This window comes from Dermacentor albipictus, chromosome 3 (assembly GCF_038994185.2).
Source record: "Dermacentor albipictus isolate Rhodes 1998 colony chromosome 3, USDA_Dalb.pri_finalv2, whole genome shotgun sequence".
Lineage (NCBI taxonomy): Eukaryota > Metazoa > Arthropoda > Arachnida > Ixodida > Ixodidae > Dermacentor > Dermacentor albipictus.
The window spans coordinates 28,203,136-28,217,224 of NC_091823.1; the positions used below are offsets into that span (position 1 = coordinate 28,203,136).

Here is a 14,089-nt window from a genome sequence, read left to right on the forward strand (position 1 = left end):
CACCCTTTGCAGTAGGAAATATATTGTTCGTCGACTCTTGTCTTCTATAGTACTTGCGTTGATGGCGCCATGTTGTTTCTACCGTTCTGCGCCGTTGGGATTGCCATGCCAAGGCCTGTACTTCTGTGCAGGCTTGCGTTGCCCGGCTGAAAAACTGGCCTGACGTCGCTGTCATTCCCATCAAAGTTGAAATAAGTTTGCGGCTCGCCGATCCAGTGTACGGTCACGGGAGGTTTCGTAGTCCCGCTTCTCAACGCAGCTCTCAAGCCTAGTGCCCCACGGAAGACCTGCCCAGGGTTGACGAGGTTGCTGTACCACAGGGCCACAGCCACCATGCAGAAAATCACAATGAGGACACTCGAGCAAACGAAGCAAGCCGTTCCGCAGTCCATGGTCTCAGCGGTTCCAGCTTGCACGCGACGCACCGTGGATTCTTCAGCATTTTGGGACGTTAGCGCAGGAGATTCGAGACGTGTCCGTGTCGAGTAGCTAAAATTTTGAGCTGCAGCAATGCCCGCTCTCGACTGTACCCCGATTTCCATTTTTTCTTCTTCGGTCACGCGTCATTGATGATGATGGTTTCATAGTTCTCGATGTAGTTGTTGATGTTGATAATGATAAGACAAACTCTATGGCTTCGGGTAACAGCTCAAGTACACTGTAGGGTTTACGCCGAGAGATGGCCAGTAGAAGCAAAAAGAAGAAAAATTGTTGACAAACGCAATGAAACGTCGCATGTACGTGAAAGGAAGGTGTAAGAGTGGCCAGCCTTTCTAGAAGAGATGTTCTAGTCGCCGCGAACGCGCTTTCTTTATGCTGCCAGGGTTTCATCGCAGGACTGGAAACACTAAGGTAAATGCAATTTTATTATTTACTTGTCCACTGTCTCCCTCCGCCCGATTTTTGGCCAATGAGTCTTTGTGTGTCCGTGCCACAGCTGAGCATCACCATAATTATCGTCATCATCATCACCTCCTTTGTCCACTGAACATGCCCCTCAGAGTGAAAATGCTTTCTTATCGGCACTCTTCTCAGAAGTGGATACACAGTATTGCGTTCATGTTCATGCCCCGGTTTGGACACTATTATTTTAAGTTAATTTGGCATCAAGAGGGAAAGGTCCAACTGAAGATGGAGCAACAAACTTGGTCGTGCATTGATGCCTGTGCTGATGCATCTAGCACTTCTTCAGCCTTGAAATAGGAACACGTGCTTCGGCTTCTTTCAGATGGAAATGACGGGCCAGGGACGTCTCGCATCTCCTGAATTAAAGTCTCATTTAGTCATCAGAAATTACTGCTTAAACTCAACCCAATTCTGAAAAACTAGTCCTTGCTTTTGTGGATAGCAGCCATATCTTTCCATGAGAAGCCAATTTGTAACAGTCGATGCTGTAAGCTCAAACTGAGCCCGCGTGAAATCAGGTGCCCAGCAGGGTTTTATTATAGGGCCATTGTCTACAAGCTGATGTTGTAGAATGTGAAACAGTCCAAATATTTATAAATGCACTCGGGAATCAAACCTGATTTTGTTTCTCACTGTATTGGTGCGGCATATCTTGTTGTAGCACAAGCTGAACGACAAGGACAACAGACAGGCACATCTGACACACACAGCGATAACTTTCAACAATCAATTTATTTCCAGTTCTCGTCGCTATATATACACCCTCGAAACGTCCTACAACGCATGTAAAATTTCGGTAAACGTGAACAAAAAACAGTGAACCACACGCAAGCACTTATGTTCCACACAGATTGACAGGCATGTACACGTTCAACGCCAACAAAGATAATAGAGCTCTCTGGAGATAATGAAATGAAAGGCTTACTGACGCATGTGTCACCAAATGTTGATTTGCGTCTAGCTTCTGTTATCAAGTGCGCCATCTCACACGTGTTTCTACTCATGATGACTGTTTCTGTAAATGTGGGTTCGCATTTGGATCTCTTGCAATGGATGGCAAGAAAGCCGTCGGCAGCCACTTTGTTTACTTTGTTATTGTGTTCTCGTAGTTGGCCATTTATGCATCTACCTGTTTGACCAATGTAGGATCGTCCACACCCGAGAGCAATGCGGTATACCACACCTGCGAGGCAATCAATGAATTTGTTTTTATGTTCCTTTTCAGATGCGGTACGCGTGAATATATCTGGCCTTGTGTTTCTACACAGGCTGACCTATTTATTAGGTGCCGAAAATACAACGCTGATGCCGCTCCTTCCAGCAAACTTCTTTAATCTGTCGGAGAACCTATGTATGTAGGGGATGACAGCAACCTTTTGTTTATGTCAGTGCTTGTGGGACGCACCTGCTCCGAACTGCTTTCCTGTGCCTTCTTAAGCAGTCCTTCTACGACTGACACAAGACGTGGCCCGGGTAACCAGCGCCGCTTAAACACGAGGCTTGCTGTCCGAAACTATCCTGCATTAGGCGCTGGCACGACTTTTTCAGTGCTTCGCTGAAACACATCTTTGCGATTCCCCTCTTCAAAAGCTTCGTATGCGTGGAATGAAATGGTAAAAGTGGCTTACTTGCCCTACGTTCGTAAAGAACCTAGGGCATAAACCTAGGGCGTTCATGATGGAAGCTATTAAATGGTCATGAATGCTTTGCTTCAAAGAAGCCCTGGTGGGCAAGGCCCAAATGAAGATGCGAAGGGCAAGCCTTTCATAACCGTGCCGTGCATGCACACATTATCACACCGACTGAAAAACATAGCTGCTACGTATGGGATATGAATGGTCCTCCTAGCACCGCAATAGCTAAAGAGATTGTGCACAAAAGTTAACGGAATGACCGCAGAAAGGGACACCCAGAATGCATGTACTATAAACCACGACAAAAGATTTATTAACTGCGTGACCGGAGTAGTCTACAGGATACCTTTGTCATGTGGGGCTAATTACATGGGCCAAACAGGCAAGTGCATAAATGACAGACTGCGCGAACACCGTTACAACTGCAGCCTGATAGAAATACCAGGGCGCCTACACACTCATTGCGCTTCATGCAAGTCGAAGGCTATCTTCCAAAAGATGGCGATCCTGCTGAAAAATAGGAACCAAAGAAAAGAAAAGTGGTGAAAGCACATCATATCAAGACAGACCCACAGGGCTCATGTGTCAGCGCGCCGTCTTTTTCACTCAGCAATAAAGGGATTAGCATAATCACTGACAATATAGGGCGTAGATAGAATGGGAAGAGCACCCCTGCGCATTCATGAAGGCTATATGTACGCTTCGTTTGCGGAAAAATAAACCAGTTGATAGTTCGCGCTCAGGTGTCATGTGTTGTTTTCTCGCTCAAGTCCTATCCCTTCACCGCTCTGCGCAACTGCGTTAGGCAAGTTTACCTGGAACGCCAACGCGTTTAGTTGGACACTTTCAAAATGAATATCTCGAAGCTCTTGTAGACCTGAGAATTCGTTCCAAGTGGATATGCTTTGCGAACTCACCGGCTACCATTCGCGGATTGAAATATGGGCCGCGTAGTAAGTGTTTAAAAAAGCTAATTAGTGTCATTCGGTTAATTATTTTTTTTAAGTATGCTGATTTATTGTAGAAGCGATGGGCAGCCTCATCGAGTAATTTAGTTCAAGGTTTAGAATTGTGCTAACTGCCACAGACATACTTTTTTAAAAATTTAGCGCAGCTAAAAGAAAGTTATAAAAACACCGGACATATACAAATCCCACACCGTCCCATCCAAGGGTGCTTGAAGTTGTCATAGATGTTTGTGTGTCCTGGAAACGCCTAAGCGCCAGAGTTGAAATCAGCTAAAAATATTATCCGCGCTAAGATAATGATCCAACATTTTCTCTTTAAGAGTGAAGAAATGAATGCGGAAGTCGCCTTTAAACCAATCTTCCGCTTTCGTTGACCTAGTGCGTTCGTGAAGGATGTTTTATTTGTGGTATGTCCGAATGTTTGCTGGTATAAGGATAGGCGATGTTAGGCCCATGGCCTAACAAAGGTACGTCAAAAAGCAATGAAAGCGCTTCAACACTTTTTGGAAGAAGCTGACATTCGTTAGAATTATTGACTCTGCTGCATACTGCGTAATTTTGTCTCATTCATGCGTCTACAAACTGTGCCCCCTAGACGTCCATGGACTTTGTTTTAACAAGCACTTTTCGAAAGAGACTATAGTGCTTTTAGTTTGTTGCATTTTCTTCTGTTTAAGGATTACCTAATGAAATAATGTATGTTTGTCTTTATTTTTAGCGTATACTATATTATAAATCAAGTCAAAAGGGGTACACGTTGCCAGCAAACGGCGACAACTCCTCTGTTTATTCTTCTCTCAATAAAACGAAAATGTGCAGATGCGAGTCAGCACAAGTCACACGATGCACTGCAACGAATTGTTTATCAGTAGTATGTCATGTAGCGCTAATTCGTGACCTTTGGGCGTGCCCTCGCTGTTACAAGGGCGCAGGTAGCAACTCCTCAGGTAAGGTCAACGTCGCCGCATTGGCGACTGAACCGTTCGGCATAGTGCGCAATGGCGTAGTAGTAGCCGCAGTGTTTGCCCCGGTCGAGCGAGAGTGGTTGCGACCGACGTGAGCAGACATGGATTGTGCCAGTGGCGTGATGTTCCTAGCTTCGACAACTACAACCACGACCTGGCGCTGTTCCTCTCGGGTTCTCGTCGTTCGCTCGAACAGCAGGCTGGGCCGCAGCACGTAGCGGTACCTGTCGGCGCACGTAACAAACCGCACGGGTGAGAGCTCTGCACACTAGCCTCCATTACGTGAGCAAAGTGCCCACTCGTAATCATTGAAGCGAGCCCCGTTAAATGTGTGCAGGCTCACTCGTAGGAACAAACTTTCACAGCATAAGGTTGGACGAGTGCATTAAAGGCCATCTGAAACGGCGTATCAGCTTGACTAAACTAGCAATAAATGAGTAGTATTATATTACACCTTTGCAGCAGCCTTCGGAATGCTGCCGAGTTGGTAATTGTCGAATGTTCCTGTCTTAATAGCATTTAAGTAGAACCTATAAGCAGATGACGCGTGAATCTGGAGGTTAGCGAATATGATGTGCAGGTCCCCGCACGTCGCCTTTGAGGTTTTTCAATGCACCGCAGGCAAGACTTGGGCATCGCCTAATCTCGGAGGCCATGCCGAGCAGCCGAACGTCCTGGGTTATCAATCATTTTGCAATGACCGTTAATGCCGATGTTTCATTGAGATAGCAATTATATTGTTACGTAAGAAGACGCAGATGAAAAACTATATACAACTATATTTACAACGCAATACGCCGCGCCTTGCCAAGAGGCAACAACCCGCACTAGCTTCCAATCGTCGTCGTCGTCTTCTTACTGCTCGCTTCTTCGTCATTGGAAATACTATACCGTAGCAATATGGACACCCCAGGCGCATTTCCGCCGTCGTCGGCTTCACCGTCGCAGTGATGTTTCGTATAAAGTTTAAATGCCATAACATTGCGGCCGCGCGCCGTGTGCTCTGGGTGCGAGTGAAAGCGTGTGAGGGTAGACCGAGGATGGTCTCGCGCTTGCAAGGGAAGAAGCTGCAGAGGAAGCGCGCTGTCTTCGCGGCGGCGGCTGCGTACGGCGCGGCTGAACGCGGTAGAACGGGCCCTATCTTGAAAGCAATCTGCGGTGAATATAGAGTCTATAGGCGCGCCGAGGGCTGATAGCTTCGTGTGCGCTGTTCTCACCGCTTAGTTCGCGTCGAAGCGAGAGGCAGCACGACGGGCGATTCGCTCGCGGCTGCTGCCGCTCTTCTTTACGCCAGCGTTTTGACAGCGACTGTCTGCAGTCATCGAGTGAGATGTGCCCATGTTTACCGGAGCGCACGTGGCACCATGCTTGCTCATTTCGTTAGTAAGCAAATGTTTACTACTTTATAGGCCAATAAATTTGCTATCCTTACTTTAGCTATCTGATAATTTGCTATCGCAATCAATGTACCGCCTTCCGGGAGAAACTGCACTATTTGACCAATTTTGGTATAAAAAATCGCGGCTTTTTGCGAGCTTTTCGTAATGCATTAATTCGTATGTCAAATGTAAATTTTGCATGAAGGCTGCTCTGTAAGTGCATTAGCTGAAACAAGGCATTTTACGTGGTTCGAAATTTTGTTGCAGTTGGCCTTTTACGCACATCTAGCTTTCGAATTTTTGGACGTGGAAGTCCACAAGGGCTTTACAAGTAATCATACTCTGAGCTTATTTGACGTTGGTGGTCTAAAATACACGATTCTGGTGACCTCAAACAGTATGCAATGAAATGAAACTCTGCTTTGAAACCCTAAAAGAGATTACAGCCAGCTTCGAAGCGTTGCATCAGCCTCACAACCGTTTCACAGAACTTTCATAGAACATAAATTACCACTGCTCAACTTTGATAAGGCCTCGTTACACTGATCGGCCTAAATAATAATTCATTAGCCTTCCGTTCAATGGCTGCCACTGGCTTCTTTGTGCAATTTGCTTTCCCACATTATTGGTGTCACGCGTATTTCGGGCGACTATCGATCCAAAAGATATCTAAATTGACAACAATCACGGTTTCGATCCCTCATTTATCTAGAGACATAACCCACAAGCATACAACATCAACTTCTTAAGCCTATCGCAAGTATAGAGGTGTGGAATATTTAATAGAAATAAATTGGCATGCTCGGTTGGTTGGTGTAACTCGGTATTAAAGAGCGAAACTGAGCGCCACATGTTAGCACATCGTCACTTCATGCCTGAGCGCTAGCATACTGTGTGGGTAGCAAGGCTAAAATCATACGGCGGAAACTGCGAGGTTCATCGTATTGAAGTGAATACTGTGTGGTTCGCATATCCATGTGGCGGCAGCTACTCGTAAGCAGCAACTTTCAAACCGAGCAGCAACTGGAAAGCATCACCTTAGTTTTGCTGAGTACCACGATCGAGTGCACTAGAGCGAAGTTTGGCCACCTCTACCAAACATCAAAATGTACATCATCGTAGCCTCCTTCCGCACGCACAGGTCCAGGCGTAGTAGAAGAAAGCGCTTGAGATTTATTTCGATGGTTACAGGGTAAGAGCTTAGGTGGCCGCACAGCCACTTCACCTGGGTTATCATACAGATAAACGAGAACAACTGTTACGCTCCGAAGAGACAGACGCCTACCCTGTACATGTGCCCCAGATTGCACAAAGGCTTGGTACTGCACGAAATGAAGAGCGCTTCTACTCAGGGCGCTAGCGATTTGCCATCGTCGTCTGCTTTGTGTCTGTGTGTTCATGAGCTCAACTACCTTCACAGGACCACGGCATTCTAGAGACTGTAGTAGGCAGGATAGACAGACGATATGAGGTGGCAACATTGCTGGCGCTCTTACCAGACGGAGCCGGTGATTGCGAAGAGCACGATGACGACTAAGGTAGTGGTGAGGGCGCAGCAGATCGTGAAGCGCGTAGTCACCTCTGCCTCGGTGGCATCGAGAGCAAACCGATGACGATCAGTGCTACGCTGCGTAGAGCCCAGAACTCGCTGGCTAGCGAGGTCACCCGTCGGTGCCCTGTCGCTTGTACAATCGCCTCCACCGGTGCCCGACTCAAGACTCGAAGAAGCTTCCAATGTTTGTTCCATGGACATCATTATTTCCCCAGTTATTTACGACAACAACCGATTACCAACAGGTTCGCTTCGTCTTTCTCTTCTTGTTCTTGATCATGATGACGATGACTTCAGGCAAAAGCAGATGCACGCAGAGGGGGATTGACCAACCGGCGGGCGGTTGAACATTGAGGAAGCGGGTAGGGGCAGGAGAGTGGGTTTGGGAGTGAGAGTATGACGACAATATTAAAACATGACATTATCATGATCGACGATATTATAACGTTATGTGAATATTTACCTCAGAACCAAGGAATAATGCGAAAAAGAAAGTGTTGTTTAGCAGTCAAACTACTGTCTACAGAAACTGCTCTGTGGAATTCACACTTGGAAAGAAAGAAGAGCTAAAGTAAGGACAAAGAAGAAAAATAATGCAGAATAATTTGATGACGAATGAAATAAAAATATTATTTTTCAACTTGGTATTTCTCGTAGACTTCATACCAGCAAAACTGAATGGCGCTTGTGCAAGAAGGAGGACCCACTGATCTGAATGTACCATGTGGCCCCTCCCCCTTCCTCTGAAGTAGAGATCAGTGGGAGGACCACCCTAGTTGCGGGGAACAAATGGGCTGTTGTCACAAAATCTGTTCTTTTATTTCTTGATGCTAATTTTAACAACAACCGAAACAATATTCATTTGCCATCAATACAAAAATTAAAGAACAATTTTGATATAGGGGATGGGAATAAAAGCGACAATCCGCTTGACGGAGTTCCTACATCTCAAACTTCTTTAGAGCTTTTTATGCGAAGCATATTACGAGAGCTCAACTCAGCTCATCAGGCGCGGCGGTGTCACCTTCAATACCACGTGACACCGTGACGTCACGACAGAGGAGAAACGGGGCTCCAACCATGCTCCAACTCGCGCCGTCGCTTGCGGTGGTATATAAGCAGCTGCGCTTGCCTCTGCTAGACTCTCACGAGGCGAGATGCCTTCTGGAGACAGAGCTGCTCGTTGGAATGAGAAGCGAAGGTTGCGGCGTGCTACAGAGGCTGATTTTCTAGGTGGCTTTGGCTCAACTCTTGCAAGATGGGCTGGGTGGGAATCGAACCAGGGTCTCCAGAGTGTGAGACGGAGACGCTACCACTGAGCCACGAGTACTTTTTTTTTCTTTATTACATGGAAAAGAAAACTGAAGGTGTATTACAAAGTGGACACGACTACACACTTAAAACTCAGGCAAAGACACACATGCATCCAACAAGTGCATCCAGTCGGGCGGAGGTTCCTGCGCAGCGTAGACACTTCTTACATAAGCAGCACTTTCCCGAAAGAAGGACTTTGTAGATCGCGGGCTTTCGGCATGGCGGTCACACAGTCTACTTCTCCATAGGCTATGTAAACCAAGTACTATGAACATGTCATAGGGAGGACCACCCGCAACCTTAAACGGTAGAAACCTAATTGTATATGGAGTCATGTCAATGTCCTTTTTGAGCGTCCGTTGGAGAATGTCCCAAAAGAATACAGCGTCCCTACAGTCTATGAAGCAGTGATCTATGGTTTCGGCACGTGGACAGAGCCGACAGTTTGTTGACCACGGCACAAAGCAACCCCTCGAATTCAACCAAGTTTTAACAGGGAGTGTTTCCGAATGTAATTTAAAGAAAAATGTTTTTACTCCAGGAGGTACACACATTTTTCGGACGCGCTTAAGTACATCCTGATAAGGTCGGTTTAAATAAGGTGCACGATACAAAGGATCTGGGAAAATAGAGTCCACCAGTGCCGCAGAAATTGCTTTTCGACTCGCAGTGAACACGTACTCCAGGCTGAATCTAACTTTCAAGAAAAGAAATGTGTCAACGACCTCCTTAAGAAAGCCCCAAGGAGCCTGTGGGACATCTTTGGCATTTGATGACACTACTATATTAGGAATATAATGAACTAAACGGAGTTGCAACATTTCACGCAAAAATGGATGGTCATTGTCTCGAAAGAAAAACAGGCGTGAAACAATTTGCCTGATGAAGAGGTGGACTAATCCTAGACCACCACGTTCAAGAGGGAGGAACAGATTGTCGCGCCGCATCGATTCACAACTGGAACTCCAAATAAATGTTGCAAATACGCGATGCAGTGCCTGAAGGCGAAGCCGTGAGCAGTGCAGTACTTGCAGCACATACATAAGACGGGAAGCTAAGAAAACGTTACACACTTCAGCACGAAAGAACATTGACAAATTCCGCCCTCGCCATGAATTCACTTTACGTTGAATTTTGCCAACTTCTCCCGACCAATGAGCGTTGCTATTTCTATACTGTGAGAGAGGCACACCTAAATAACGCAGATCTTCTTTCCATTGAATGCCTGCGTAATGTGATGGCATTGTGGCCCATAATCCAAACCAAAAACCTGAACTTTTTTCAAAGTTAACGCTTGCACCAGAAGCCGCACAATATTCTTCTGTAATTGCAAGAGCAGTCATCACACTCTCTTTATCTGTACAAAAAAAGGCCACATCGTCTGCATACGCAAGAACCCGAACCTCATTAGTCAGTAATTTAAACCCTTGGAAATTTTGTTCTTTAACAATGCTCATACAAAGTGGTTCTAAATACAAGCAGAACAGGAGCGGTGACAAAGGGCATCCTTGTCGTACTGATGATGCAAGCCTAATCGAATCGGAGAGAGAGCCATTCACTATCAGCCTCGTTGAACCATTAGCATAACATATCCTGACGCCTCTAAGGAGCAGGGACCCGATATTTATATGCTCTAGTACAGTAAACAGGAATGAGTGATTTACCCTGTCGAACGCCTTAGCCAGATCTAGCTGTACCATTGCCACCTGTCCAAACCCCTCAGCTACACACTCGAGGACCGATCTCGCAACATGAATGTTCGTCTGAATGGACCGGCCCCTGATGCCACATGTTTGATGATCACCGACCACAGACCTTATTACAACTTGCAAACGGTTAGCTAATACCTTAGCAAAAATTTTATAATCAACATTGCATAAGGAGATAGGCCGATATCCGTCAACTTTTTGCAATTTAGTCTCATCATCGCTTTTGGCTATAAGGACGGTGTGTCCTTCGTACATTGTGGCGGTTAGGTAACCTACTTCCAAGGCCTCACGGTACACCTGAAGTAATAATGGTGATAAGAGGGAACGAAAACACTGATAAAATTCGGCAGTAAGGCCATCGGGGCCGGGCGTCTTGCCCTTCGCTAACGAATCGATGCATGAAGTTACCTCATTGATATCAATGTTTTCATTTGTGTAATTGTAATCATCCTGATTTAACTGGGGCAGCAACGATACAATTTTTTTGGCAGCATCTGTATCCAATGGCTTGTGGTCTCGAAATAGTTTTTGATAATGCTCGAAAAACGCTTTAGTTATTAGAGTAGGGTCATTAACAATGATTCCACCATACTCTATATGTAGTATTTGTTTCGACAGCGCGTGTCGGCGTTCATCACCAAGGGCCCTACTGCAAGGCTGTTCTTCCAGGAAACGTTGCTCTCGCGCACGCACTAGTGCGCCTCTGTATTTTTCTGCGTTCAAAGTTTGTAACTGTGCCTTGACCTTATAAATATCATCAATATATTGACCCGGATGTAGGCATTCAAGCTCATGCAGTTCACTCAGAAGTTTATACAATGTTTTGTAATTATTCTTTTTTTCAAAGGCCAATATTGATGATTCCTCGATAGCTATCATTTTAACTTCCTGTTTGAATAATTCCCACACAGCAAATAGTGGCAAGTCCTTGCGGCATGATGCATGAGCTATAAGCTCAGTAACACGATTTAAGAAACACTCACGCGAAAGTAATTGGTTATTAAACTTCCACAGCTCCCAGCACATACGCCGACTTTGATACCGACGGCTGCCAAACGATGCTGAGACTAGGCAATGGTCACTAAAGAATATAGGGTGCACAGTGTAACCATATATAAGAGGTAGTGCGCTAAGTGAAACGTAAATTCGATCAAGCCTTGCATGCGAGGTGCCCTGGAAGTGCGTATATCGACATCCTGCCTTTTCATTTTCCCCAATGTCCACAAGCTGATAATCACACATCAGGCGTTGCAATGCATCACTACTTGGATCATGTCTCAGCTTCAGTGACGTACGATCTTGCGCGTTACATACACAATTAAAGTCTCCAAAGAGGACCAATGCGCGATCAGTACAGAAATGATGTTCTAAAGATAAGAAGAAGCACTCGCGTTCACGTAACTTGTTCGGAGCATAAACACACACAAATCTAAAGCTCATACCACTGATATCCATATCGCAACAGATTAGGCGCCCTTCCCTATCTGTAAACAAATGTAGCAAATCACATGGTAAATGTTTTCTAACAAATAACATACAGCCTGCGGAAACGCCGACTGCATGGCTGACACAAACATTATAGTCAGATAGGAATGGAGATAGAGCTGCTTCTGTGTTTTCATCGGATTCAATCTTTGTTTCTTGGATAGCAGCAATGTCTAATTTTCTATTGCGCAACAAATGAAGAAGCTGTACTTGCCGTCGCTTACTGCGTAAGCCACGGACATTTAAAGTGCCAAAATGGAAGGGAAGAGCGCCCGCCATGATTACCTATGGAGGTGCAGCGTCTAAACACTGCTCCAGAGGTGCACCACTCCCTTCTTGATGAGGTGATGCACAATGGGCCTTATGGTGCACGTTAACACAAGGGACATCTGCAGGAGTAGGCGTTCCCCGGAGCGGTTTTGTCAACTTTGACACCTTGGGAACGCGAGCCTCTTTTCCCGAGGGCGATGAATTGTCAGATGGCGCTGGACGCTTCTTAGCGGCCTCGCACATCGATCCAGATTCCACTGACGGTGGGCGATCTTGAACTGGTGGCGATTCTGCCCATGACACAGATGGTTCGTCGTCAGGCACCTTAGTCTCATCCTCGCTCGCAGGCTTCTGGCTGAGGCTAATGTCAGCCGATGACGGCTTAACCTGTTCTGGTCGATGAGTGTCAGGGAGTGTTTCGCCAGTTGCGTCCACAACTTCGCTCACGTCCATTAGATGATCGGTGATGGCATCATCCTCGGCTGGTCTATTTCCACGAAGTTTGTCAGCGTAGGTTCCGACGCATGCATCTGCAGGGTGACCGTAGCGGTGACAGTTACTGCAGCGTGGTGTTCGACATTGTCGCCGGATATGCCCAACTCTGTTGCACCGGAGGCAAAGTGGTGGTCGGCCAGGTACCAAGATAAGGCACTGGTGGCCATATATGCTCAACAGATGTGGCAGATTACTGGCAGAAACGCCATCTTTCAATGTGAATGCCACGTCTCGGTTAGTCATTTGCCAGCCCTCCATGCCGTCACACCGCCACATTTCTCTCGTGATGGACTGCACTGTGCCATATGGCTCTAGCGCTTCAACAATCCGTCTCTGTTCGAGGTGTGGGGGAAGCCAAAGAAGCTTCATCTTGATATTCTTGCATTCAGGGTCAATGACAAGGCACTTGAGGCCCTTCACCAACAACTCGCCTTTGTCGACAAGTTTCTGTTTCGCGATGCTATTAACGCATGTCACCAACCACAAATGGCTCATCTGGTATTGTCCAGCGCCGAGTATGTCAGTTGCATTTAGCACTGACAGGAGAGCATCGCGAAAGTCCGGGGCCCGATACGGCCGCCCTGCCAGGTCAGCATGCAGGAAAACTGAATTGAGGACGGTGTTGCCAGTCGGTAGACGAGGAAGAACGACTTTATAATTACCGGAATCGGTAGATGACGGTGGGTGTGATCCTCGGCCAAGGGCCGATGCGCTGTTTCCAGCGGAGCTCATCGCAAACGTGGCCGTTCGAACAAGCCTCTTCTTCTTCTTTCCTGAGCCACGAGTACGATGCTTCAAAGCAGTACAAAAGCGCCTCTAGTGAATGCGGTGTTGCCTTAGAAACGAGCTGTTTCTAAGGCTCAGGCGTGCGTCGCTTGCTCAGGCGCACATTTCGTTGCCGCGCCGAACGCTGCGTTGCTCGACGCTCACCGCGTCCAATGCGGGGCGCGTAGTCGTTGCGCCGTAGCCCATTGTCTTACACCCCTTGGCGGGTCGATGGGAACGCTGTCGCGTTCCACTCTTGAAGGCGAAGCAGAGTAACGCATGAGTTGTTTCTTCGTCTAGCCGAACCAAATATAGCCAAGCAACAGCAGTTCACAGGCTAAACAGTGGTTCAACAACTAAAATAAAGGCTAGTATGCTTGGCATCCTGGGCTTAACCTTAGCTAAGCCACAGCCATTTTTTTTCTAATTTCTTAATTTATATTTTTTAACCCACGTTCTAGCTCCTACTGAAAACTGTATCTTGGTTACGATCCTCATATAACACACCTGTTATATGAGCTTCTTGGCCAATCCCCCGTAGTGGGTATGATCCAGTGTTTGGACAAAAGGACAAGAAGATGTTGCGAAGTGCTGCACAGAGAGTAGGACGTTTCGTTTAGGCCAATCATACTCTGGGCTTGGGGGCT

At 46.6% G+C, this 14,089-nt stretch overlaps 1 protein-coding gene and 1 long non-coding RNA gene across 2 annotated transcripts; both read right to left on the bottom strand.

Moving 5' to 3' along the window:
- Nucleotides 1-4,265: 4,265 nt before the first annotated feature.
- On the bottom strand, nucleotides 4,266-7,659 carry LOC135921682 (uncharacterized). The gene is made up of 2 exons (XR_010570579.1): nucleotides 7,349-7,659; nucleotides 4,266-4,697 (listed from the first exon to the last, which is right to left on the bottom strand). It is a non-coding gene; the product is annotated as an uncharacterized lncRNA (long non-coding RNA).
- A 1,121-nt stretch (nucleotides 7,660-8,780) lies between these two features.
- Nucleotides 8,781-13,436, bottom strand: LOC135921680 (uncharacterized). Its single transcript, XM_065455980.2, has one exon. It carries the CDS (start codon nucleotides 13,407-13,409, stop codon nucleotides 12,198-12,200), a length of 1,212 nt encoding a protein of 403 aa, XP_065312052.1. The 5' UTR covers nucleotides 13,410-13,436; the 3' UTR covers nucleotides 8,781-12,197.
- Between the last annotated feature and the right edge of the window lie 653 nt (nucleotides 13,437-14,089).